This window comes from Bombus flavifrons, chromosome 5, assembly GCF_040668555.2.
Source record: "Bombus flavifrons isolate JBK064 chromosome 5, iyBomFlav1_principal, whole genome shotgun sequence".
NCBI lineage: Eukaryota > Metazoa > Arthropoda > Insecta > Hymenoptera > Apidae > Bombus > Bombus flavifrons.
The window spans coordinates 13,597,174-13,623,167 of record NC_138446.1 but is presented as its reverse complement, the minus strand read 5'-3'; the positions used below and the strand labels follow the sequence as shown (position 1 = coordinate 13,623,167).

General features: G+C 38.5%; 3 protein-coding genes and 1 long non-coding RNA gene across 14 annotated transcripts in view; 2 read left to right on the top strand and 2 right to left on the bottom strand.

Annotated features, from left to right (window-relative positions):
• Positions 1–25,994, bottom strand: part of Traf4 (TNF receptor associated factor 4) — a 39,701-nt gene that overhangs the window by 12,583 nt on the left and 1,124 nt on the right. The window contains exons 1-3 of one of the 9 annotated variants that reach the window (XM_069113975.1): positions 20,841–20,978; positions 20,225–20,504; positions 6,129–6,281 (exon numbers count right to left, since the gene is read on the bottom strand). In XM_069113975.1, the coding sequence (XP_068970076.1) occupies positions 6,129–6,158 (30 nt within the window). In that variant the 5' untranslated portion in view covers positions 6,159–6,281; positions 20,225–20,504; positions 20,841–20,978. Of the gene's footprint in view, positions 1–6,128; positions 6,688–20,224; positions 20,505–20,826; positions 21,053–25,994 lie in introns of those variants that run through there. The other 8 variants (XM_069113971.1, XM_069113974.1, XM_069113977.1 and 5 more) reach the window with 8 other exon arrangements.
• On the top strand, positions 1,374–5,581 carry LOC138180279 (uncharacterized). 2 transcript variants are annotated; one of them, XR_011173248.1, is made up of 4 exons: positions 1,374–1,664; positions 2,024–2,703; positions 2,815–2,931; positions 3,115–5,581. It is a non-coding gene; the product is annotated as an uncharacterized LOC138180279 (long non-coding RNA). The 2 variants fall into 2 exon arrangements; XR_011173247.1 differs by having other exon boundaries at positions 2,815–5,581.
• Positions 23,520–25,696, bottom strand: LOC138180273 (uncharacterized). 2 transcript variants are annotated; one of them, XM_069113985.1, is made up of 2 exons: positions 24,257–25,696; positions 23,520–24,130 (listed from the first exon to the last, which is right to left on the bottom strand). In XM_069113985.1, exons 1-2 carry the CDS (start codon positions 24,636–24,638, stop codon positions 23,793–23,795), a joined length of 720 nt encoding a protein of 239 aa, XP_068970086.1. In that variant the 5' UTR covers positions 24,639–25,696; the 3' UTR covers positions 23,520–23,792. The 2 variants fall into 2 exon arrangements, with proteins under 2 accessions (XP_068970086.1, XP_068970087.1); XM_069113986.1 differs by having other exon boundaries at positions 23,520–24,079.
• Positions 24,910–25,953, top strand: LOC138179813 (uncharacterized). Its single transcript, XM_069112955.1, has one exon. It carries the CDS (start codon positions 24,910–24,912, stop codon positions 25,951–25,953), a length of 1,044 nt encoding a protein of 347 aa, XP_068969056.1.

Sequence of the window (25,994 nt, the reverse complement as noted above, 5' to 3'; positions counted from 1 at the left end):
CACGAGAACCAAAGAGGAGGAGAGAGAGGGAGAGAGAAAAAAGGCCTCTCATTACAATGGAATGCGCGGAGGGAACAATACTTGAAGGAACAAACACCATAGCAACTTCCGGCCACGACGAAGGCGGTGGCCTCCATGGGAAGGCTGGCGGGGACCTGCTTTTAAATTAACACGCGGTAATTACAACGACTTGTAAGCATCCGCGTTATCTCGCATTCCTGAACAAGAGCCAGGAGTCACTTTCCACGCGTAGCTTAATAAGAGCTGATTGGAGATGGTCCTTAATTCACGAAAGACTAATTTGGTGATATTTTATTTGGTGGTATTACCCAAAGCCAATTACTCTGACAGAAGAAGCAACTAAGCAGTCAATGTCATTAGATCTATAATTTTTTATACAGTTCCTATGGAGATCTCATAGAGATAATCCTCCGAGTTCTTTTTAGTATTTCTTTAATAAGAAACATGAACAAAAATGTTGCGCATAGGTTGAAGATTTTATTAAGATTAGAGATTTGTTTTCTGACGAATAGAGCAAGAAAAGGAATAGAAACAAAGATACAGTTGATAAAAATAAAAATACAAAATAGAGTGTCATTTATAGGTTTACTAAAGACATAAAAATTTGTTTTTAGATAAAAAAGATTCTATTAAATTTGTATCTTCTCTGCCTCTATTCCTCTATTTATGTCTAACTAAAGTTGATTCTATTAAATTTGTATCTTCTCTATCTCTATTCCTCTATTTATGTCTAACTAAAGTTGATGATGCAATGAAAAACGATATCTTGGATTACTCTAATTTAGTATACAAATTATAGAACAATCGTAACATTTGGAACTAAACGGTTGACTAAATATATGAAGTTCTCACCACAATTGGTTCTTTCTTTTGAATACGCCCCCTCTGAAGTTCCTTGACACTCTAAAACACGAGCTCATAGTTTTTCCTGACAGTTAACTGGATCCACAATATAAGAGAGCAACTGAGAAATTCTTCTAATGTGTTCATATTCAAATGCACCACGATAATATCGAGCTTTATTAATCTGTTTCAATGATCCATAAGTCAGAGAACCACTGTGATAAAAGATAACTAACATGATGTGACACAATCACAATCATCTCCATGTCCGTGCTATGTATTTCCGGAAGATTATTTGCTCGCAACGCTTTCTGGCACGATTTCCTGTATTGTCATCATTCTCAAATACCTAGAATTTCGCGACGGTCTGATTAAGCTCATTGGAACGCAGATTATTTAAAAGTAGTTCTATTGTTGATGTCTACTATAATATTATTTCAATTTTACTGAATATAAATTCAAAAGGTTAATTTCTAATATTACATAATGTTTGAAATTGATAAAATTTTAATTTTTAAATCTGTAACATCTAATTGTTTAACTGTTGTGTTTGAAGTACAATCTAATTTTTAATATTTGACATGTGCATTTTACGTTACTACTAACACGTTTATACAACTGCATTCGAAACGTATTAAAGCGTATCTGGATATTTTCTGAGACCTTACTGGTGCGCAGCATCGGGTTAAGTGCTAAGGTTGCCGGCTTGTGCACGTGTGTTAGCCGTTCATATATCTTCTATTGCACTTTTTGTTTTGCATCGTTACCCTCTTAACCTATTCTCCACTCTCAATCGAACGGTATGTATGTATATGCTTCGTAAGTCAATTATATAACCCTATTTCTCCTGATATCATTTAACCGTCTATATATAACTTACAATGACAGTAAAAATGTTACAATCTGTTATTGGATCAAATCCTCTACAATATTGCGTTTATGCAATCTTTGTTATTTCTCTGTTTAGTTCTTAATGGATTAAGAATACCCTTTCACTACTTTTTCTTTAAAAAATAAAGAACTTGCGAATACTTTGTTAGTAAACATATACTGACATAATAGTCTTCCCAATTCGTTAATAGGTTAAAAAAATCAGATTGGTTTTCCCTATGTTAAAAATAATGATACGCGAATAGATTAACGAATCTATTTTTTGTAGGAATCGAGTTGCATCGATACATAGAGTGTACGAAACGCGCGAGAACGGAAAGCAGAGTCGATGCCACGGAGGTGCACGAAGGAGGCCGAGCGGGTTCGGAAGCAGCCGAGGCCATCTGTTACGCTCGGTTCCCACGCTTCCGCCGTCGCCTTTCCCCGCCTTTGGACCAGTCCTCATCGGTCCTTTTCTTGCCCCCTCCTTAGCCGACACTGCCGGCTCTCGCCGTCGCTTTATTTTATATAGCCGGAGAATGCTTGGACGTCTTTAACCGCGAGTCCGCGTTTTCTGTTGCGAACTTACGAGGCGAAACTTTTGTCCATTATCGCGAGATTTCTGCTCGTCGTAGTTTCCGTTTGGCTCAGTCTCGAGGCGTTAAGTAAAAGTTGTACGACTAGTCTTGTAAGGATAGGACCGACCAAAATCTTTATCTCTTTCGGTCCCGTTCTGTGTACGTCACAACGAAAACAAATGTTCCAAGGTGTTCCCTACGTATTTTACTTTCTTATGTTCGTTTGAAATAAATCGAATGTTTACAGCAAAATTCGTTACCTTATTTCCTTAATATCTACTTAAGCAAGCGTTAGCTATTCAATGTTGTTAGATGACATAATATTGAAGTGTTACATGGAATGGTACATAATTTCTTTTCATGACTCTCACATTTAAGAATTAAAACTGAGGTTAGAATTCCAGTTAATCTTTCTTGCGAGTACAGTCTATTTTTACTGAATCTTTGTTACCAGCATAACTCAATGTTATAAGCAAGAGATTAAGTACGTTATGTATTTCAGATTTCTCTTAAATGTGAACGTTTCCGTGGGAGCAGTTAGATAAATTCAGCCGGGCGGCTTCGCTTTCTCCAGTTTGTTCATCAAGCAAGCCGACTGCGATACTTGAAACTGGTCCATGTAAGTACAAGTATCTATCTAGGAGAACTTAGAAAGAGGTCGTTTTTCTATCAGAAGAAAACCTGAGTGCAGATTGATCTTCCTTTCCAATCCAATTTCGCTATTACAATTATCAAACTTTCCATGTTAAATGCATTATTGATAATTATTACGAATATACTGTTTTACTTATTATTTTAATAGATATTATTGCCATCCGATATATTTAGTTAAGCCAGTGGCACGAATTAGCCTGCCAAAGTAAAAAAAGTTGCTTTCAACGTGGGGCACGTGCCGTCTGCAGTCGCGCCGCCATTGTCATCTTCCCAGAGGTTGTGTTTACACAAACGCATTCCCCCAATCGCCCCCTGCGCAAAGTTGGCACTCCCGACCACCAGCCACTGCGTACAGAGAACGTTCTTAAATGTGTTCGTACAAAAGGAATCGTAAACGGCGCGCACGTGTGTTGACGACGCGTCGTCGAGGGGGCTGGAACGATTAAACCGACCGCAAAAAGAGATGGACTCGATTCTTTAAATACACGGTCAATATGACAGGGGGAGCAACCATGGTGACAATGTCAAGTGACTTCCAGCGACCCCTTGTTTACCTATGAATAAATTCCATTTACTTCGTTACATAAAAACATGAGAATAAAAGGTCGAAGACATAGCCAATAGATTACATATTCGAACAAAGTTAATCCTAGATGTTGTGTATAGTAGCTCACTAAAGTATTCGTACACTTATTACGAATTTCTGCGTATTTCTGTGCTATATGAAACGTTTTGAAACTTCACTAGCATTGTAATGAGATTAGGCTATAATTGTTACATTGGTAAAGAAAATTTACATAGAAGCTACAAAATATTTAGTGTAAGTATATGTATATACGTAATTAAAAGTTCCTAGTAATTTTAAAACAATTTGCCGAACAATTTAAAGAATGTAGGGGGCGGTGATCGTGAGCAAACGATTACATTGAACCTAACTCGAGACAGATGATTTTATGGCGCAGTAATCGTCGCGGTATGCAATCGATAATAAAGGGACGATCGACCCTGTGAACGAAGCCAGGTTCGGAAACCTTTGTGCATGATGAACAATTTGAAACGTGTTGCTGGTTGTCGTGGCATAAATCAGTCGCTCTGTCGGCATGATTAGAAACTCTTTGGAAAATACGCGGCGAACATTGGAGGGAACGGCGTAGTATCGGTTCTGTTGAAACAGGCTGTCTGTCGCGTCTCATGGCAACGCGACCTTTTCTTTAGGTTATGTTATGTGATTGTTTTAATCAAAGAACATCGTACATAACATGAAACTATGTTACATAATCTAAATGAATTTTTGCAGTTTGTTGAAATATAGTAACGGGTAATATAATCACTTGCTATAATACAATACTCATTCTGTGCACATATTAGGTTGATGCATATGAAATGTCCTCTCAAATGAAGCTAATCACGTGTAGGTTCTTCAAAACATCATATCTATGTTGAACTGATAATTCTCAGAAACCTAATATAATTAAAACACTTATTCTTTAGGAAAGGATATCATGTAGAAATTACTTTGATTAAATTTACATGTAATGCATTGAAGAATCTATATAGTATATGCGGTTAAATTTCATTTCAAAAAGAACATTTCATATACACCAATCTAATACATAGAAAAGAAATATTAGTGGAGAAGCATGTTTTTAGAAAATATAATACAATATTACTAAAACTATAATAAAGTATCGCTTAACTTTGGAATAGATTGTACAAATGCACTCGAGGAACGGATACCGAAATCCCTTCTTTTTTTCGGTGTTCAAGATTTATATGTTTTGTTCTGGGCGTTGTAAATGAGTTCCTCGCGGTTCGATAGCCACGAATGCGTGTATTTAGTTCGATAAAAGAACTAATATGCAACGTATTCCGACAGGGGCGCGTATGCAAAAGACGAAGACTGTGCCAACAACGCTTGCAACGATATAGAATCATGAATGGTACTCTTGTAAACGATATCGAAACGCAACCCTCTGTTTCCGTTTTGTCCAATAATAGATTTCCCCCATTCTGCGGTTTCCCTTTATTCGCATGAAGATTATGTTACACGCCTGTTCGGCACGGTTAGTCGTGAAGCTGAATGTAACGAACGATAAACCTAACCTAAATTAAGCGGAAGTAAAATTTATTTTTCAAAAATAAAAAAATACGTGTTTTTTTTATAATAATAGCTGTTCCATAAATGTTATTAAAAGATTAGGGATACTTCAAATTAATTTCATGGTCGTCTAGAACTTCTTTTTTTAACACAAACAAACAAAAGTAAACAATCACGCGGGCCACTGGTTACAAATATAAATGCATGGAGAACTGAAACGCATAACCGGCGATTAACCGTAGCTGCTCGAAGCGTATAGCAACAGACCGTTATCTGAAACACGTATGACGATAAACTTGAAACTCTGCTCCAGTATATTCGAGGAATGACCTACGTGGAAGTTGGCATGTCTTGATTCGTTTGCAAATTAAACAACGTATAAAAACACTTTCTGATATTTCATTGAAAGGAGTTTCTAATCCACCCTACAAAAATTAAAACGTCATTGACTCACGTAGGATGTTTACATACTCGTAACTAAAGAAAGTATTCGAACATTTATGATAACCTTTTATGAATATATTACATATATATGTTATACGAAACATCTCGAAATTTCATTAGCAATGTAATGAGATAGATTGATAAAGTTAAACAAATTTGGAAATGCAAGTACATATAGAAGCTGCAAGATACTACATCAGAGAAGTATTTAAAGAATCAATATTTAGTGAGGCCATTTTTAACACTTGTAGTATATTTAAAACAGCTATTCATGCTATGATATTAATTTTTTACTAAATATCGTATGCTTACAGTATACATTTTGTAATTTCTACATGCATTTTGATCGACCAATATAATGATAATAAACGAGCCTTATGACAGCGCTAATGAAATTTCAAAATGTTTTACATAACACATACAATATATATACAAAAGTTTTCTATGGTAAGTATTTGAATTCTTTCATAAGCTACTGTAAATACACACAACACAATGCGCCTTGCCAGTTTTCCCTCTTACGAACCAACCTATTATTATTGCAAGGATTAAGCTTTCAAAGCATTACTACAAACCGCGACAAGCAATGTTAGAAATAAAAAAAAAAGATATAATCTAACCTCATCGGTAATAATCGGCGCCTTGTCCATGTTGTCGTTGATCGGGCTGGGTGGCGACGTGGGGCTAGCACTGGGGCTCACATGAAACCCCTTCGACTCCTTGGCAGGCCTCTGGGGGGACACCCTCGCGGGGAAGCTCAAGGTTTTCGTCCACTGCGACAGACCACGCACCATCTTTTTTTCTTCTCGTCCAAAATTTCAACGATACAGTATGCAATAATACTACTACATTCGTATATGCGTCTCTAAACGAGTGAGTTCAATGCGCGACGATGCTTCGACACTGTCGCAACTGTTTTAAAAAACGGGTAAAACACACAAGAAAACAATACGACGATGGACCGATATCGGCATTTGTTTCAGCGCGAATCTCAATCTTCACGAACCTCAGGAAAAAATTCACTTCGAAGAGTTAACTGCTCGCTTATAAATATTAATAAGCGTTTCGAGAGATTGGCTGGCGTTGTATCCGTGTCGTGACACGCATGGAAACGGTCTGCTAGCACGCGCGCCAGCCAACGCACGCCACGAAGTTTACTGACAGACTGTTCGCAGTCCGGTCGGTCGGTTCTCTGTGCGGAACGGTCGCGTCATGCCCGCTGGACCAAGCGCGCTGATTGGCGGATCCGATAGAAAGCGACAGGCGATGAGCGCGCGACGAGGACAGACACAATGGAAAATGGCCAATGGGGTGGTTCGTTATGCGAGATGGAACGAGACAAAATCAGCAGGATTCACGCGAGATGAACCGCGACCGCGATATAATTTTCAGAGATGTAAACTCCTGTCCGTCGAGGGAGTCCGTTGCCTTCTTGTCTCTTTCTTCGTTCCAGTGAACGAAGGGAAGGCAGAGAACGAGAGAAGCCTAATAGTATCCGCGAGACAAGGACAGAGACCAGGGAGAGACGGTGAATGAAGGAACGTGTGAAAGAGATTATCGGATATGTGGCACAAGTACAGTCGCCGCTGACTTCATGGATCGCGGTTTAGAAATCGTTTAAGGTTACCTGGGACGTTCGCAACGGCTTGATAAAATGCCCAATAAAAGTCATTCTTATATCAGAATATCATATAATATATACAACAAACTAAGATATCCTTGAATCTTCTTCAAATATCACTTATCTTTTACAGGAGATTTCAACGAACGAATCATTTTTCTACAGAATTCAACAAATATGTAGATTCAATAATAAATTTCAATGGAAGATAAGATTCAATGATAAAGAAAATAAATCTTTATAAAGTATGTCACAAACTGTAAGTTCTACTAAGATAAGTGTCTCCATAGAAAAGATTACCTGAATTTCCCTTTACGTTACAGCTCTCAATCTAACGACTAATCAAATTATATCAATGTAGGATCTAAGTAATGACCTGGAGGCAGGTTGTGAGACGGTTTCTATCAGAGCGGTACTTTTACTGGCGCCCTTTCGGAGACAAAGAATTTGTCCGCGGCGATAGCGACTCGTGATCAGTAAAGACACACTCGTGTTGCCAACTGCAGGTCTGGCGAGATGGTGGGGAGGAAAACGACATTGTAAAGCCCGACTGGCGAGGCATGTTCCTTACTCCTTACATTCAGCCGCGTTCAGCTGTATGTAAGTACGCGGACAAGATCTAGCCAGCTGCGGCCTTCTTCGACCTTCCCCCCACCAGGCCGGAATCGAGTCTTCTGGCCAGCTACACGAACCGGTACGCCAGCGTTCTAACAAGGAACATCCGCGAAGACTCCGCCTTCGATCTTCGTGAGACGCTATCTCGTCAGGACAGTCGAAAACGGGCCACCTTTGTAATACCTCGTCTCTTTGCGCTTTTATGGTATGTTGATGATAGTAAAATGAAAACTTCATTTTATTATGTGAAGTAGAGTGTAGTAACAGGACCATATAACGGATATGAATGTAAATAAATCGTGGAAAAGACAATATACAGTTGGTAAGGTCATTTTTGGATATAATAATATGTAATAACAGTGGCGATAATGGTAATTACGAAAGGGTGAAACATCATTTTGAACAATTTTTATTTGTAATTCAATTTTCCAATTTGAATATATAATGGTAGTCAGAAATAAAAGAATAAAGAGTTTTACAATTCCAAGAATTTGTATCACCGATATCATAGATCTGCTTTCTAATACCTAACGCGTTAGTCAGTTCTTCCATTCGTTATCCTATCTTGTTTAAATGACACAGTTTTGACCAGTGACTTCACCCTTTCAGTTGGTATTCATTATGGTCATTCAGAAAGTTCGGGGAACGAAAGATTTGAATCTTTAATTTACCAGATCCCGCGTAGTTCGGAGGTTACACCATCTGTTCCTGCTTTTTTCGAAAATTCCAGGTGACCATCAGATAGACTATGAGTGTCTCGCCCTCCTCTGCGGGATGTGTATATTTTAGGGCTTAGGGGAACGATCCATGTCGAATTCGAAGCACGTCCTTCTCTAACAGCTTTCTGTCGACGTTAATTAACATGACATATGCTCTTGCGCATATTTCAACTTCGTGCTATGGTAACCCCTAACGCTATGCAATTGCACTGCTGAGAACAATGAAATCTATTTAAAAAGCTGTATTGAATTGAAAGAATATCTATTGCTTCTTTGTAGACTTTCTTATTTATTTTTTAAGCACTATCCCAAGGAATTTATAAGAAAATCATATGAATATTCCAATTTTACGTATTACGTGATTTGCAAAAATTCCTACCAAACTAATGGTTTTACTTTTACGTTGCGATGAGTGTAGTCGAAGTGAATTGTAAGAATTGTTATTTAAAACCGTCGACCAGGCCATTAATAGCATTGTTCACCTTGACTGGATACGTTTTATCGAGAATACTTCCGTTCATTTACTGTTCTACTTACATACCTATTACTTTACTTCAAGTTTTTGTTTTCAAAGGAAAGAATAGGAGACAATGTTAATGCCGTCTTGAAATTTGTATACTCGAGGATTCTTTTATTTGAAGTTTGCAACAGGTGTGCCATGTCAGGTCGCATTAATACCTTGAAGACATACTGCAATTTTACTGACTGATATTCACGATCATGCACCTTCCCGACCCTTCTTGTACGCCAGGCAGGTGTCTTTCCCCTCTTTTCTCTCTAGATCAAAATCTTTCTTTCTTCGGGGTAAACTTGCACGAGTCTCGACAGTTCTTCCTCGAAATTCTCTTTCACAGATTTTTGTTTGCATTTCTAGAATGCTACCAGCTTACGTTTGACTTCCCTTCCTTTAGATGTTAAACGGGAAAATGAATTTGTATTATTTTTTTCTTTAGGAAAAATTCGATAAAATATCTTTTATAAGATATTTATAAAAATCTTGCATTTTAAAATAAACATTTCAAAATACATCACACGATGTCTTAAAGATGACAGATTCCTGTTCCTAATACGTCAATAAGGTGACTTTATACTATTTAGAATGTGAACAGAAATGTCGAAGTTGAATATTTTGTCACAAGGCTGGATTTGTCAAAGAGGATTGCGAAAAAATAGAACACGTTAATTCAGAGAGATTTCACTACGTTGACATTTAAAAAATCACTCGTGTTTTGTTTCAAAGAGGATTACAAAAAAGCAAGATGTGCTAAGTCAAGAAGATTTCACCGTTAAAGGTAAAAAATCACTTCTGTCCATTAACCGTTCGAATCACAAAACGCGAAAAGCAAAACCGTAGTCGCAGACCGTTGCATTTTCCAACAGCACAATTCAGGCCACTTTTGCGATAGAATATCGCGCACTAATGTAATTGGTGCGTAACGTTTCTCGTGTCAAGGGATCCGATATCCTTAATAACCAGTTTCTCCGATTTCCAAACACGTCCCCCAGATGCTGACTTATCAGAAACGTATGTGTCAGCTTATTTAACCCTAATGGAACCGGAACTCACGAAAAAACTACCCTTTGTCCTCTCATCCGCATCCCTTTATCATCCGTTGAAATTAGTCATGTGCATGAAAGTCAACTAAATTACGCGTCAAGAACGAAGATCACAGAGAAATACCACGATATAACGATTATTCTTCATACGAACAATTTTTAAATTCAGCTGTTTATCAACTAATAGCAACAAAACTGTTTGCATATTATCCGCACTCCGTAGATTTTTGCGTTTTTAAATTACCTAATAAATGCACAGATATTTACAGTGTATCAACGATAGTCGATCGTTACCTTTCAAAGCGACGAGCAAAATAGAAAGTTGCGTGCACGATGCCACAAACGTTTGAGCCACGATACACCTTCTTATCGTAGACGAGTTTGGAACTGACAGTCTCGTGATTTCTCCATGGACTTCCGTCTATATTGGTGCACGAACATCCTGCAACCGCGAGGGAAATCGCGATTACGTTCGTAGCAGACACGTAAGGCTGGCACGCGTTCCCCTGACGTTTAGTCCAGTTTTGCATCCGGCACAGGTAGATACTGGGGAAAGGTCGAGCGACCGACCTGAATAAGTTGATGGTTACGCAATAATCGTGGTGCACCAGCGTGCTTTTTATGCTGCAAGGCTGGTCAGCTTGGAACGAGAATAGGTTCGAGACGTGCATATTTAGATTTAAAGATAATCGACAATGAAACACTATTTTACATAAGATCTGGATTATTCTATTTAAACGCAGAATAAGAGAAAATTGAAAAGATAAATATTCGCTATTTTATTTAAGATGTGCATTACTACACGTACGCGTAGAATAATTATATTAAGAATATAAAGATTGCAAAGGGTGTAGAGTTAAATTTCTCTTCAGAAATCGAGTAAGACGAATCTTCGTATGTTACGAAACGAGGAATCAGTGAATTTTATTATCGATGAATCTTCCATGCGATGAAATAATCTTAAGCATAGAATAATGAAAAATATCTAAAATATGAGTCATCAAAAATTCTAAATATTTATAACCATTCAGGAAGGTATGGATATCAATATTTCTACGCAGAATGTTCTTCTAACAATTGTAAAATAAATCATCCATATTATACAATATAATAAATCCATCCTAATTTACCTATTATTACCGATATATCGATATTCCCCGCAACAATTCGTGATCTAACGTTACGAAGTACTCCAGAAGATACAAAAAATTTCTTTTGATCCATCGACACTATTTCGATTTCCACACGAGCATCGAAGAATAAAGGACCCTCAATACAAACATTCAGAATCGAATACCTTTTCGAAAAATCAATCCTACGTTGGATACGCTTTTGAGATACATTTGTTCCACATCACAGGAGGAAATAAAATCGACGAAATTTACTCTCGATCGATATTGAACTTAACAGATCGCGCATAAGGTGGGTCCAACGCGCTCCGAAGGGAACAAAGAAGGATTTTTGGAGGCGCCGATGCTAGCAGCACCTGGAGAGCCGATGTGAGGGACCATTCGGAGGATAGGAGCAGCCCGGCGAATAATATTGGGAAGTGTGCAGCTGTCACAGCAGCTGCAACCCTCCTCCCTTGGCTCACAATCTGACCGGCAGCTTTTCTGCCTCCTCCTCAGCCTCCTCTGCCACCTTCTGCTCTCGTTTGCCATCACCTCATTCTCATGGTCTAACTTCTGCCTCGTATTCTCATTCCGGTTCTCTTCGTGAACTTCTCACAAAAACTATTGCACCTACAACCCTTTGACCATCGTGAATTTCCTGAAGGAAACTCTTTCAAATTTTTTCCCCCTTTCTTCCGTCTTTCTTTGGTTACGATTTCGAGCTTGCAGCGTTAGGTTACGGAGTTTTCCAAGTATAGAATTGGAAAGTTACGGTGTTGCATATTCAACTGCTAATGAAATACAAAGGCTTGTATTGATCGAATTGATCATAATAGATTACCCAGTTTTCAGGAAAGAAAAATGAAAGAATATTTTTAAAAAGACCATGAAACCAAAGGATACTTCACTCGGTAATAAATATTAATAGAACTACGCCAAGTAGATAGAGAATGAAAAATAGAATTAGTCATAGCGTTTTGATAACAGGGGAAAGCACCACGATGTTCTCACAAATGCTTTCTTGAGAAAGAAAAAAGAAGTAGGGAGCTGCTCGTTCCCCGTGTCGAATAAGCATCCCTTAAAACGTGAAATGAGAGTGTGCATCGAGGAAATGAATGTGCCCTCAGCACGTTAATGGACTGGTTGTTCAAAGGGGGCCCCTTTCGTTTCCGCGTGAACATGTGGGTGTATATCTAGGCCATGCTAGCTCCTCGTGGAGCGATCAACCCCGTTTTTTCGAAGCCAACCACCGAGACCATCCTCTTTGACGAGGAATGTACGGCATCGGTCAGCTGCTCTTTCTGTAAAACTAAACTTCCTGCGCCACGTGTACATCTGCTCCTTCCCCGAGCATCTGGTGGGGGAAATCTCGTGGTCCTGGATGGGTATAATGTAGTTACGTATAGCAGGTATCCCGAAGGTTCCTCGGGACTCTGTGTACAATGAACGAGCAACGTAAATACTCTCGTTGTTAATTGCACGTATACAAGATTTATTCAATGTTTCGTACTCTTCGGTACTTGTGGGGAACGATAATGGATTATATAATATTGTTACCTCATTGAAAGAGAATGTGTGAGAAGGTTCCATTGAGATTCTTGGATCCTATACGGGTATTTAATATTGTTGCGTGTATTGTAATTTATGGCTTCTTGTAAACGAGGAATAGGTGTTTAGTGATACGAATGTGTGCCTAAGTGAAATTTTTGTAATTATTTGACATATAAGTTAGATGATAATATTCGTGAAATCGAAATTAGTAGGCTGGAGCCTTTACGAAACATTGAAAATAAAATATGTATAGTATTAAACCTATTATAAAAGTAAAACAAGGGAGAAAATATTTGAAGCTAATATGGATCTCCTTATTAATTTTCACAGTTTCATTAAGAGTCCTTTTAGCGGTTCAAAGTTAATAATTATTAATTATGAATCATACCGTAAGAAATGTTAACAGACTCCATTTCGTAATCTCAACATAAACTTGAATTCGTTAATGCTTTGATGTACAGAAAATATATTTTTGAATCCTATATTATAAGAGAACAAAATAGAAATAAAGGCTATCATGATATAAAACTGAGTTGAATTTGTCGAATCAAGCTGAATGTACTTGAGTAAATACGTTCACCACTGTAAGTCACTGTGATCTCGTTAAACACTCAAAATATACTTTCTTAAAAAAAGGCTTAACCCTCCTCGTCAAAAAGATAGATACTTTACCTACTCCAACAAAAAAAAAGAGAAAGAAAGAAAGAATAATTCCTCACCATTCTGTCGAAGTAGCTCACAAACCACGTCATGATCCCACTAACACCGTAAACGTATTCAAGACGTCATTTTTAATTAACACATCCTTTCCATTCACCGACAAAAACCATGGCCGTCCCGTTGATTCGGAGGACCGGAAGTCGGAACTATTATGACCGGTTTCCAGAGGTTGGTCGGGTTATCCGGCGCAATTACATTGTGCTTGGCTCGTCGCCCTACTCGTTACGAAACTCGAACTTTTTCATTATATGTCAGACATACAGATACATACATACGTTTCGTTGGTTCGTGAAATTTTTCGATTCCTCCAACTCCCGTGAATTCGATCGATAGGTAAATCTCAACGGTGTTGGCTTCTACACCGAGAGTTCAAGTTTGTCGATGGAATCTATGCATTCCACTTGAGCCACGTAATTAACACGAAAGCGGGACTGACAACGTTCAGCGAATTCTCAACAAATCGCCTTAACTGCACCTTCTTGTCTCTTAGTGATACTTGGGAAAGTCGTTACCTCGTACAGCCATTATAATCGTTCTCTGCTACCTTGAATCGTCTCCAAGAATTCCTGTTGTCCTAATTTGTCATGGCCCTTTGTTTCTCACTAGACAAATTGCTACTTTGCGAAGATGGTTGCTCGGTTGTTGACGTTTGTTGTGGTTGCAGTAAGTTGGTATTCGAGTGGGTGAATACTGTGTTGAAGAGAATGATGAAAGTTGTTGCGGGTTTAATGAACTTTGACTGAAACCATATACAGGGTGGTTCAAGCGTCTTGTTAACAGACAAACAAGATTCTTGTTTATGATCGGGAAACGACTAGAAGAATCTTAACTTGTTCTTTGGATTCTCATAAACGTGTTTTTCCTTTGCATTAATAAATCCTTAACGTAAATCCAAAAGGTATTCGTCAATAACGTAATACGTTCGATTATCGATCAAAGTTTCTCTGGTTGGAAGCAAAATTGTATCGAGAAAAAGCATGGAGATGTTAGCGACCGTTTCAACAAAATTTCTGGAATTCCGAGCAAACGGGACACCCTGTATTCGCGTAGTTGTGTAATCGGCCTTAAGGATAAACGGACGCACACACGTACCAGCGAATACGCTGGTGAGTAGGGAGGTTCGTATCACAAAACGGCCAAGTGAAAGGATAGGCACCAGTTCATCTTGTGTCTCAACCTCCAACCAACCTTCTCGAATATATCCTTTCGTGCTGCAAGTGCGTCAGCTATTCGCATAAAACAACAGTTAATTCGAATTCACGTTGTTCACCCGCCGAGGAAAACGAGAAACGCAGTTAACTTTAACTATTTTTTTTCTTTTTTTTTTTAACGAAAACCCATTCTGGTTATTACATTGCTGATTTTACGAGGGCACGCACGAATTGTTACATAAATTTATACTATTCACGGATAACAACCTACATAATTTGTCGGCTCCTTGGTTCAGTAAGTATCTTCGTTTCAACCCTTTCACTATGTAATTTGAAGGATTCGAAACGGTATAAAAATACCTACGTAATTTTCAGAGTTCACGCACGATAAATTTGAATAATTACATTTGTTAGATTTCAGTCGCGAAACAGGGACTTTCGTGCTGATGCACGTATACGTACATAGATATACATAGATGAGGGAACTGTTAGAAAAATTCTACCTACATTTTTCAAGTTCTTTGTGTACAACGAAGTGTGCAAGAAATTCCATCGACTCTGCCATTCTCCAATTACATGTTTTTGATTCTCTATCTACTGCCTTCGCTCTATATATTGTAATTTCTTTCATGCCTATTTAAAATTTGCATCGCTTTCTTCCGCCAATGCTTTTTTCCGATCATCCGTACGAAGCGAATCAAATTTTCACCTAAGCGAAAAGCGTATCAGGAAATTTTAAAAGAGAAGAAATTACAGCTCTCTCAATCGATCCTCTCTCTTTCTAATGCTCAGTCTCCTGCCCCCAGTTTCAAACGGAAGCCTCCGCGTGCATTTTCTCCATTTACCCTAACCACGAACTATCTCATCATCGCGCGACATTTTTCTCTTATTTCGAGCTCGGCTCTCATCTTCGTAATTATGTATGGTAGCATCGTGTAATTAAGAATTCGCTTCCGATGTACGCGTGTACACGTACCTAATGCATATTCGATCGCTATTATGGTCTTTTCCTCTTTTTTCCCTTCATCGATCTAATCGACAGACGGGATCTGGACTCAGGAGAGTGTATCATTTCCGCGAGTAATGCAAATTTGTGAAGAAAGAAAGCGGATAGTTATGCAACTGCGTGGCAACTTGTTCGTGGATCAACGATATGCCCAGACGTGGAACATCTTCGAAAGCGTGCAGAACATCTGTTTGCTGCAATTGTGGAAGCACCCCCGGCTAGCAACGGGGAAAGAAACCTAACTCAACTCACGACAGGCCGAAATAGCGAAGAAATCACGCGCCCGTTTGCACGGATCGAGGATGCACCTGCATCGGCTGTATCATCGGCAGCAGGATCACCGGCCAGATGTCCCTCACACCCGTGTTAGGATCCAGAGTGCACGTTTCTGGCTGATATTCAAGTATCCAGATTCGACTATCTTTCGCTTGGAACGCGTTTCTGGATATTTTGAAAAGGTAGGTAGATTTTGGTGTTGTTGGGTGTTATAGAAGAACATATAGTACATAATTATTACACTATACACGACGAGCGTATTTTACTTTAGATGTATCGCGTTGATGGCCGTGAACGATAAATGATTTTGAGAGGATTTTGAGCGAATAGACGATTGTTTCTGACGAAATTACTAATTACGCGTCTGAAATGCTCAGCTTGGATAAAAACAAAATCGCAACGAAATGCCTTGAGACGTCGTCTTTTCCAGCTTTTTTATTGAACAAACCGGGACACACAGACCTTTGCCTTTCAGTTCCACCCAATTTGCGAACAAACAAGACACGGAATTACGGAGGACACGCCGCCCACTACGCGAGTTAAACGCTGAAATATTAAATGTCTTTATCGAAATACTCGATTTCAAGGACTACGAGTCCAAGCAGCGTGGAATTAATTACGATGCATTCTTGCATTATTATTTTCAACAAGCTCCACAAGTATCACATTAGGAACAGGAAATTGTGTCTAAAAATTTGTTTATAACTGCACTTCTTACGTACGCTCACGATGAAATTAATCAATGTAAATTACACGTACAGTATATTTCAAATATCGTATCCAGACGCTTGTTCATTTTTCACAGAACGTTGATTTAATCACAGGCAAAAATTATGCGCTATAGGCAGATAATGACTACACTCTGTTCTTATTACAGTACCTTATATTTTATTACTATAACACCGTACGACCGATTTTCGACGATCAGTAAATACAAATCGGCGAAAGTTACTCGCATTATTTATTACCGATAATGTACACATGTAAATTGATTTCAACATTCGAATAAGAGTAATCAATCTTTGCTTAAAGAACCTAAAGGTCGATGAATTTGAAGCGAGGATCAAAAACTTGCCTAATAATTATATATTGTTATTTATCATGTAATGGGATATCATATTACGTCGGCAGCGTCGTTTCCCTCTCTTTTTCCACGGCCTTTTTATTGGGCAGTGGCGTGCGACCAGCGCGATCATACCGCGTCCGACGTCTTCCGCACATGGAAACCAGAGTAACCAGTGCAGTAAGTAAAAAGCTGCAGCTGTCACAGCACTCACGGCACGGCAGCTGCAGCCGCGGTGCATCGGGGCCTAGCGAACAGAGTAACACGTTTCCAAGCAGTTTTCGTATTCACGGTGATTTCCAATTTTGCATAAAGATCTTCAAATATTCCATGCAAAAATATCGTAAAAGATAGAGCAACCTCTCAGACTTTTCTTAACGTCCTCTACTTTCTTTGCTTTCTTGGGACAAACTGTTCTTAATCGAAAATTGATGAGACTTTTATTTTCAACGTTAAGTATTCCCTTATGTGAAAAATTAATTGTTCCGGCCACTTTCTCCGTTTCGCAAATTAACAATTTTTAAACGTTAATTAAAAATTTAGGATTTATTCCACTCCAAAACTGTCATCAATCTTTTTAGCGAATATTTTTTCAGATTCTAAAGCCTCGGATGCTAATTGTCGAGTATTGAAGACGTTAATAAAATAGTCGAAATAAAACAGAAGCAAACGATTTTAAATTTACACGAAGCGCACTGAATCCTTAATTACAATAGTTACTATGGCAAAACGTCGTTCCTATTCGCGTATGCGCGACCACCGCAGTTCAGTGTTCCCTTGCCCATACTAATCCATTCCCTTAAGCTGACATCACGAAACACGACTAACATAAATCTAATACGGAAAATTCCAAGCAAATTTAAATCCCTTGTTCCTATAAAAAAAATCCAATTTCTATGTCCACGTCCATCAATCTTCAAAAATGAATCGCGAAATTAGAAATTAGGATTTCTATACCAAACGATCAACCAATAACATCGATGGTACCAATACGAAAGCATACAAAAACGGGTCTTGGTAATCGGTCAGCCTCGATCGTTTTGATCGTCACGCGTGTTTATCGGTCAGCGGCTGCATTCCGTGCATATGCAACCGCACACCTAAGATGGATGCGACGAGATGAGAGAAAGTCGGGGATCCTGGCCTCGAGGTTGCCTTCGAGAACGTAACGAAGCGTTTGTAACACGTATGCACACGCGCGATCGTTGCCAACAGATAGGTGTGAACGTGCCGCGAGGAAAATGTCATCGGATGCACTCGTGCTATTCTGCCGTCCAATTTCATTTCTATTATTTCTGTTTTTTTTCTCTTTCATTCAATCCGACCACATTCGCAGAAACGAAAGACCGGACTGTGAATTTCTTCATGTAACCTTTGATTTTCCACTGACGAAATCGCAGAAGATTTTCTTGGAACGTATTACAGGCGCAGACAAGGTGGTTTTTCAGGTATTTCGTAATTCGAAACATATCGCGAATATGCATGTTTGCACGAATGACTTGGTTCAAGTAAATACTGATTATGTACGATATTTAACATACCTCGTCTCATCGAGCCAATATTGATACACAAAAACTGTAAACAGAAAGTTCTTGGACTTTACTAGTACTATCGCTTACGTTAGTAGCTATTCAACGTCATTCATGAGTCAGTACCATTCTTGGATTACGGATAATGTTATTATACAAATATCAATATTACCGTTATTACTATACTTTTCGTATAAATTTTCCCCTTTCCTACAGCTGATTTCATTTCCTCTTTCATCGTATGCTTTCTAAATAGAAAACTGTACGACATAATCGAAAGCAGGGTCCACGTGGAAAGTTGAAAGAAAATTGAAGAAATAAAAGTTTACGAATTGAAAGTTGTGCAGAGTAATGAAAAGTAAGGTAAACGCGGAAGATCGAGAGAATTAATAGATTTGTAAAGGAAGAATTATAGAGAATAATGAAAAGTCAAATCCTCGTAGAAGGTTGAAGAAGCAAATATCTATTATGCTTGATGCGATTGAATTAACGTTTGTTAGTGGCGTATTTTCCATTGAAACAAGCCATTTAACAGGCAGTAGGCGAGGAACGAAGGTAGGTACGAGCTCCTTTGTAAGAGGCTGCCGCAGCAGCACACGCGGCAATAGGTAAACAGTCCGCAGAATGGTTGATGCATGTGGCCCCATTATTCTCACTCGTCAATCGGATTGTTTCAAATTAATAATTCACCGTGCCGGTTTATACATCACAGTGCATCCTTGTTACGTTACAGCCTCGATATATTCTACGATCGGTGTAATTTAACAATCGTTAGCTGGTAATTAACCCGGTCGAATACCGGTATGTATGTAATTCGAAATATTTTAATCGACGATATTAGACTTGGTGATTGGAATGAGGAAAATGGAATAGTTTCCGGTGAGAATTAGCTGGCGGCTGTTTGCGATTGGAATAGAAAAACGAAACTCGTTCGTTGCAATAACAAGAGAATAAGATTGGACTTACAAGCGTAGAAATTGAAAAGAAGGTATCTTCGTTCAGTTTTATATAAGCGAAGAAACTGTCGGGTTGATGACAAAAGAAAAAGAATTATTATTACTATAAGAATACTGAAAGAAGTTTAGAATCTTCTGTGTAGTTATTTTGCGCGATTAAAGTTTCACGAAGAAAATTGTTGTGGGAAAGCTCGGCATGGGAAAATCGAAATTGCTCGATCTTGGAACGCGGCCGGAACACGTGCGTATTTACGCCAGAAGGGACGCCATTACAGTCGCCTATGAGAAGAAACGCGCGAGCACCCATTGTTTCAATAGCCTTTTCTACCTGCCCTGACTAGCAATGTCCGAAATTTGTTTTTCAAATTGCGACCCTGAGATTTCCCGTCAGCGATCGTTTCTATCGATCGCGAATACCTTACGGCATTCCCTAACACTTTTAATATCTTCAAATCATACCTCTAAGTATACTTGATAATAATACTTCTAGTATTTCTAAGCATCCTTAGTAATAATACTTTTCAAAAATATCCATTAAGTTTGTTTCAATAAGCGTGGAAAGCAAAAATAGTAATACCAGAAAAGATCAGAAGCATCGGTTCTAATCCGCTATCCTCGGAGAGAAAGTTTTCAGGAATTCAATTCTTTGATTTTATCCTACTAACAGTAAGCAAAATAAAATATAATTGGGTTTATCAAGAAACGTGTGTTGCAAGGTTTACGCGGAGAGAAAGTTTTCAGGAATATAATTTTTTGACTTTAACCTACTACCGTAGAGCAGTAAGAAGAGTAAAACGCAGTTGGTCTTATTAAGAAACGTGTGTTGCAAGGTTTACTCACCGACTACGAAATCCAGATGACATTCTAGAGCACTAAACCCGACGGTAACAAATCAGCTCCACGTGCAAACAGTTTAACAGTCACTTTACAACGAACATCCACCTCTCAAGCTTCGAGAAACGCGTTATTACACTAAACAATCCTTCACTGCCGCAAGAACTCGCGAATACCGAGCCGAGTATAGGCTCGTAAAACGGAAGAGGATCGCTCGGCACGCTCCCTCGGAACCAGCAATTTCTACGCCATCCTCGTTGAAACGTTCCACAGAATATTCTTCCTTCTTCTCAATTAGAACATGCAAAATAGAAACGTCGCCTATTAATTAAACAATATCGACGATTCCAATGGAAACTATCTAAACGAAGGCCCCACTGTTTTTCCTCGCACGAAAAATTTTCGTTCGTTCGCAATAGACTTTTTAATACCTGGCATTCGAGATCTAAGCCGACCTTCGGTCCCTTGGGACTCGCTCTTAAGAAATCTCAGTACAGAGAACCAGGGACATGAAGGGACAAAAAGGAATTTCAAAGAAGAGATGAAAGATATGGAAGAAATATGAAACTTAGAGGAATTAGAGAAATTACTTAAACGAATATATATACATCTAAATTCGAACCTCTCGATCCAAATGGTAGTTGCGGAGAAGCGAAACCAGTTGTGGTCGCGGAGGACACTAATGGTCGATAGGTAGGTTCGCCGGTTCGAGGAGCGACTGTTATCAGCGGGAGAGGAAAAGCTCGATAGTCCAGCCGTGGTGAACGACAGCGTAACATCGACTGCGTGTAGCGCACTCGACGTGTTTCCAGGTGTGCGCCAGTAGGCACAAGCCAGAGAGCACAGCGTGGCTGATGAAACGAGCGGGGAAACTAAAGTCCCATAGGATACGCGGTCGCTTCTATACACTGTGTACACCTAGATAGTTATGAAGGCAGGTGCCGGCAGTCAGGTGAACGTGGCGGAACACAGGAAGTGCCAGAGACAGAGAGGCATTACAAAACTATGGAATGGTGGGGAGGGACAAAAGACGATAGAGGAAAGAAAGGAAAAGAGAAGAATACTGTGTGACTCGGCGAGTCGCGTGCCCCGTGCCGTCGCGATATTAATTTTCCTTCGTAAACTCGCTGTCTCGCTTTCATATCGAAGGCTTCTAGCAGCTTCGCCAGGTGTTTAAAAACATTCCACGAATTTCTTAACGCATTTACATCCTACACGCGTACGTAGACAAATCACCGACGTTCAATTTGCTCGCAGCAGACTCGCTGTACAAACATGCTGACCTTTTACTCGAGGAAGACCCAGCTACGAATAACATAAAGCTTCGAAACGCGTGTTCGTTCGTTCGCCTGGTCGAAATTTGAAAAGGAAAATCCTTAATCCTCTGGTCCTTTCATTCGCACCATAAACGGACATTGAAGCAATGACGGTCATTCTAGGAATCGTCGAGCTCGCTCTGTGCTTGTTAACGACGAAACGAGCGACCAACGTCACACGACGTTCAATGCGACTCGACAAATCCTTTCTCTCTTCGATTCGTTAGAACCATCGGCGATCAATGAAAACGGATATGGAGTCTTGTAAACGTTCCTACAAGCTGAACCCTTGTTCACGGCTGAAAAAGTAGAACGCGAAATTCCAATATGTCGTTGCGTTATCAATCCACCACCCTATCTGTTTGCCGCGACGAAACGTACACAACGACGAATAGGGCCGCGTTGTTATGCTACTTGCGACTTCATGGTGTACAGTGTACAGTGTACAGGAATAGCTTGCGAGACATAGCCCCACCTTCGCGTCCCACGTGCGTGTATGCGGCACACCACATTTCCCGCATGCAACAGTGTACGCAAGTGCAACACCATCCGACGAAGTCGTTGACTGGAAAACGAGCAGGGGGCCTAGGAAGGGGCACGGGGAACGGCGGCGGCACGCTCTTCGTACGCTCGTTTATTCGCACTTTTACCCGGTTCGCTTAAGTGCGCCCGGTTTGTTTATCAGACGCTTCTTGTTTTCAGAACCAAGCCTCTGTTATCCTCCTGATACCGTGATACACTTTGCGAAGCTTCAAACTGGCAGACGTTTTATCCTGTTACGATTCTCTTCGCTCTCCCATATTCAAATCTTGCTGTTGTTTTCGAAATATTCTAATTACACTGAACGTAGGTACAAACGCGAAATCTTTTATCCAAATCGAGATTAAGAAATTAATAGCAAAGCAATGCTTCTTTCGCAAAGAAAAAGATTGCTCGTTTTTCGGCGTACAGAAATATCTGTGATGCTTGCTCCTATGTCTGAAAACACGTCTTTTTTTTTCTCCTAGGAAAAACCGTTAGACCCATTACCAGTGCTGATTGTTCATCGCCCCGAGCAAGAATTCAGCATGTGCAAGTCAGAGTTCCACTTTTTACGCCATAGAAAATCGCGTTACGGGCACAATTTTTCTGCAAAGTCTCTAATAGCCCATCGATGCAATTGGAATCCGTACAAACCGCGGTGTAATATCTGAATTTATTTGATCGCTATTGAAATCGACTAGTCATAGTACGTAAACAGCATTGAATTTGCAATTGTTATAAAACTTTTTTTTAATTAGATATGCGATCACAACGCGTTCACGTCATACCTTAATCGTTTAGAAACGAAAACGAAGAGATTAGTTATGGTACATAAGCAGGATTGAAGTTGCAGTTACGTTACAAAATCCTTTTCTAAATTTCATGCGCAATCGTAAGTCGTTTGTATTATATTTCAATCGTTTAGGAAACGGCAAAGGAAAGACGAAAATTAAATTAAGGAAACATGAAACGTAAACGGATATACTAAGTTATGACTATTGAATGTAAACCTGTAATATTAAAGTTTAGATGTTTTCTTCTAATTTACAAACGAACTCGATTCACAGGGGATTAAATTAAGCACGATCGAAGGATTTACTCGTGATCGTAATGTTTGAGCCTCCGTGACTTCCTGTGCAACCCGCCTTTCCGGTACCCCCATCTGCCAGCCCACGCACTCTAAGGTTTCGTTCAAACATTTCCGTTCTTTTCCATTGGCCACTTCGAGTATGGCAATGTTCATTCTCCAGTCGGATTCAGATGGCAGTATAGTACAGTAATGCGAAATATTCGCAACACTGGTGGTAAGTTTTAAACAGATAAAAAGTATATATTAAATATACGCAGTATATATAATTATTTCACTGGGGTTGTTTATGCAAATTCATATTGTCGTTAATATAATTCGAAAAATAGAATCTCGATAGAAGCATGCGTTACGTAGATTTTGGCACTTTCAAATTTTCCATAAAGGCGTAAACATTTGCAGTTCAATTTTTGTATATACAAATATTATAATTTAATATATTAATATATTTAATATACATATTATTAATTTTTCTCTTGGATCCAATGTCTTATATTTTACATCCGTTGTAATCTTTTTTATTACAAGTGTTGATTACGAAGGAAGTTATAGATATTGTTTGTAAAAAATGAACACGTCAATGTCCTAGATATGATCAGAGAAATGCTCGTTGCTCAAATTGAATGTTGGTATGTATTCTCATGGTGATTTATGAAGACCGTTTATTGCTACCTCCTACCGAGACTCTTCTTGCGGATGCAACGACCCTCAATGTTTCAGTTTCCTGGTCTGGAATGATCAACATTCTCTGCACCTTATGCGGTTCATCTTTACCTAAAGCATGGTCGTGCATTAACACTATACTCTCATTTACAGAGTTAGAATTCCGAGAATAACCAAAACTCGCTAATAACTGTTCTGGTAGATCTCTCAGTGTGGATCTTCTTCTCCCAAAAATCTGTCTTACTCTTGGGATAGAAGTTGAAGACGTTCTTCCTGAAATCATCTTAGGTAAATTGGCTTCTGATGTTTGAGAGCCCCTACTTACTAGAAATTGTAACAACGATAACCGAATAAAGTATATTTATCTATTTCGAATATTAACCAATTAATTATTATTATATTTTTAATATATTTAACATTAAATGTATTAATAATTATTGCTTTTTTTACCGAAGATAATGTCTGATGCATTCATGGTCGACAAATAGTCTTTGAAACTTTCCCATTTGTTGTTAGAATAATGTTTAAACTTTTTGAAATATTTCCTGGTCTTTGTATTGGGTTCGCATAATTTTTTTACTTTGGTTGTCAAGTCTTTAGACATTTCTCTTGCAATTTCTAATCTCTGACAGAAATCGATAGGGTTTTGTTCCAGAAAATATCTTGTATTATCGTTCGTTTTTTCCATAATGAACTGATTAATCTTTGTGCCTTCCGATTCATAGACTTTTACGCGAGGTACCAAACGACGCAACTTCCCGTGCAATTTCTCAATTTCTTCCAGCTTTTCTAAAATTTCCTTCACATACCTTTCGGACATATTACGCCTCATAAAACATGCAGCATGTTTGCAATTTCCAAAAAAATATGTATTTATTGCATTTTTTAATTAAATACAGAAACAAATGAGCTACGTGCGAATCTCAATTTACTTCATGATAATGTCATAAGGGACCTGTAACCTATTTTCAAATAAAAATATAACAAACATCCAATGTAACACAGAAGAAAAATTACTTTTTCATGTTAAAAAATAGACTTTATAATTTTGGACTCTTTATTTCGAACGTATAATATGTCGTCATATAAAAATAGCAATAAAAATGTCAGCAAACGCAGAACAAGCAACGCCAAATCGTTGTTACTGCAAGGCCCAAGATGGAGAAAATAGTTTAAATAAAATTGCAGAAATTGTAACTGTTGTAAATCTTAAAGTACAAAAATTGCGAGACGAGGTCAGTGCTCTTAAAAATGTCAGTCTTGATAAAGAAAAAAAGTTGTTTCAGAAAACTGAAACTGCTTGCAGACATTCTTCTTGTTGCAGAAGTGAATTTGACATTTCCTCAAATAATGTAGGATATGATAAAGTTACTGATTCAGAAAATTCAAAGGTTCTTGCAAGTCTCATTAAAAATAATTCGATAAATGATTATATGACAGAATATACGAAAATTGATGATAGAACGTCTAACCATGTAAAAGACTTAAATAATATTTGTACGAATGAAAAATTACAAGTAACAGATTGTAAGCCTATTATTCGGAAGAGAAGAAAAAAGAAAATTTCTCACGGAGTTCAGTGTGACTTAAGAATGGAATGTAAAAGGAAACGAAACTTTTTAAATTGTTTCATAACAGAATCGCATACTAAGGTACATAATCTGAAATTGAATAAGAAAATGAAATTTTCATCCAAGAGTAATATTCACACAATTTTTAATCCTGATGTAGAAAGGATGAAATTAAAAAATATGAAAGAACAGAAAAATGGTCACATTTTCCAATTAGACACTTACGCACATGGCGAAGACAATGCAGTTCGAGGGAAGAGCAGTCAGATGAGTAAATTAATTAAAAATGAACCTAAAAAGGAAACATCGCGAGAAATCAAAACGAAAGATGAACGTGAATCATTCAAACACTCGATGACAAGTCGAATGAGTGGTGGTGCAGAAATTCGTGGGAACTACCTAATTTCCGACTTCCATAACAAAATACAAAAGATTAATTTATACAAGAACGTAAAATTTGATGCAATGAATGTCAAAAGAAGATTGGATGCCTGTATAAACGAATTGAATGGAATAATTGAAGACGTTTCTTTAATTTTACCAGATATGAATGTCTCGAAAAAATTGCAAAAGTGAAATATAAAAAATGTTCGAATAATGAAACAGAAGATTTTTCA

Coding starts and splice junctions, on each gene's coding strand:
- LOC138180273 (XM_069113985.1), bottom strand. CDS start 24,638: ATGAGGCGTAATATGTCCGAAAGGTATGTGAAGGAAATTTTAGAAAAG. Junction 24,131..24,256: donor TGCATCAGACATTATCTTCG/GTAAAAAAAGCA, acceptor TACAATTTCTAG/TAAGTAGGGGCTCTCAAACA.
- LOC138179813 (XM_069112955.1), top strand. CDS start 24,910: ATGTCAGCAAACGCAGAACAAGCAACGCCAAATCGTTGTTACTGCAAG.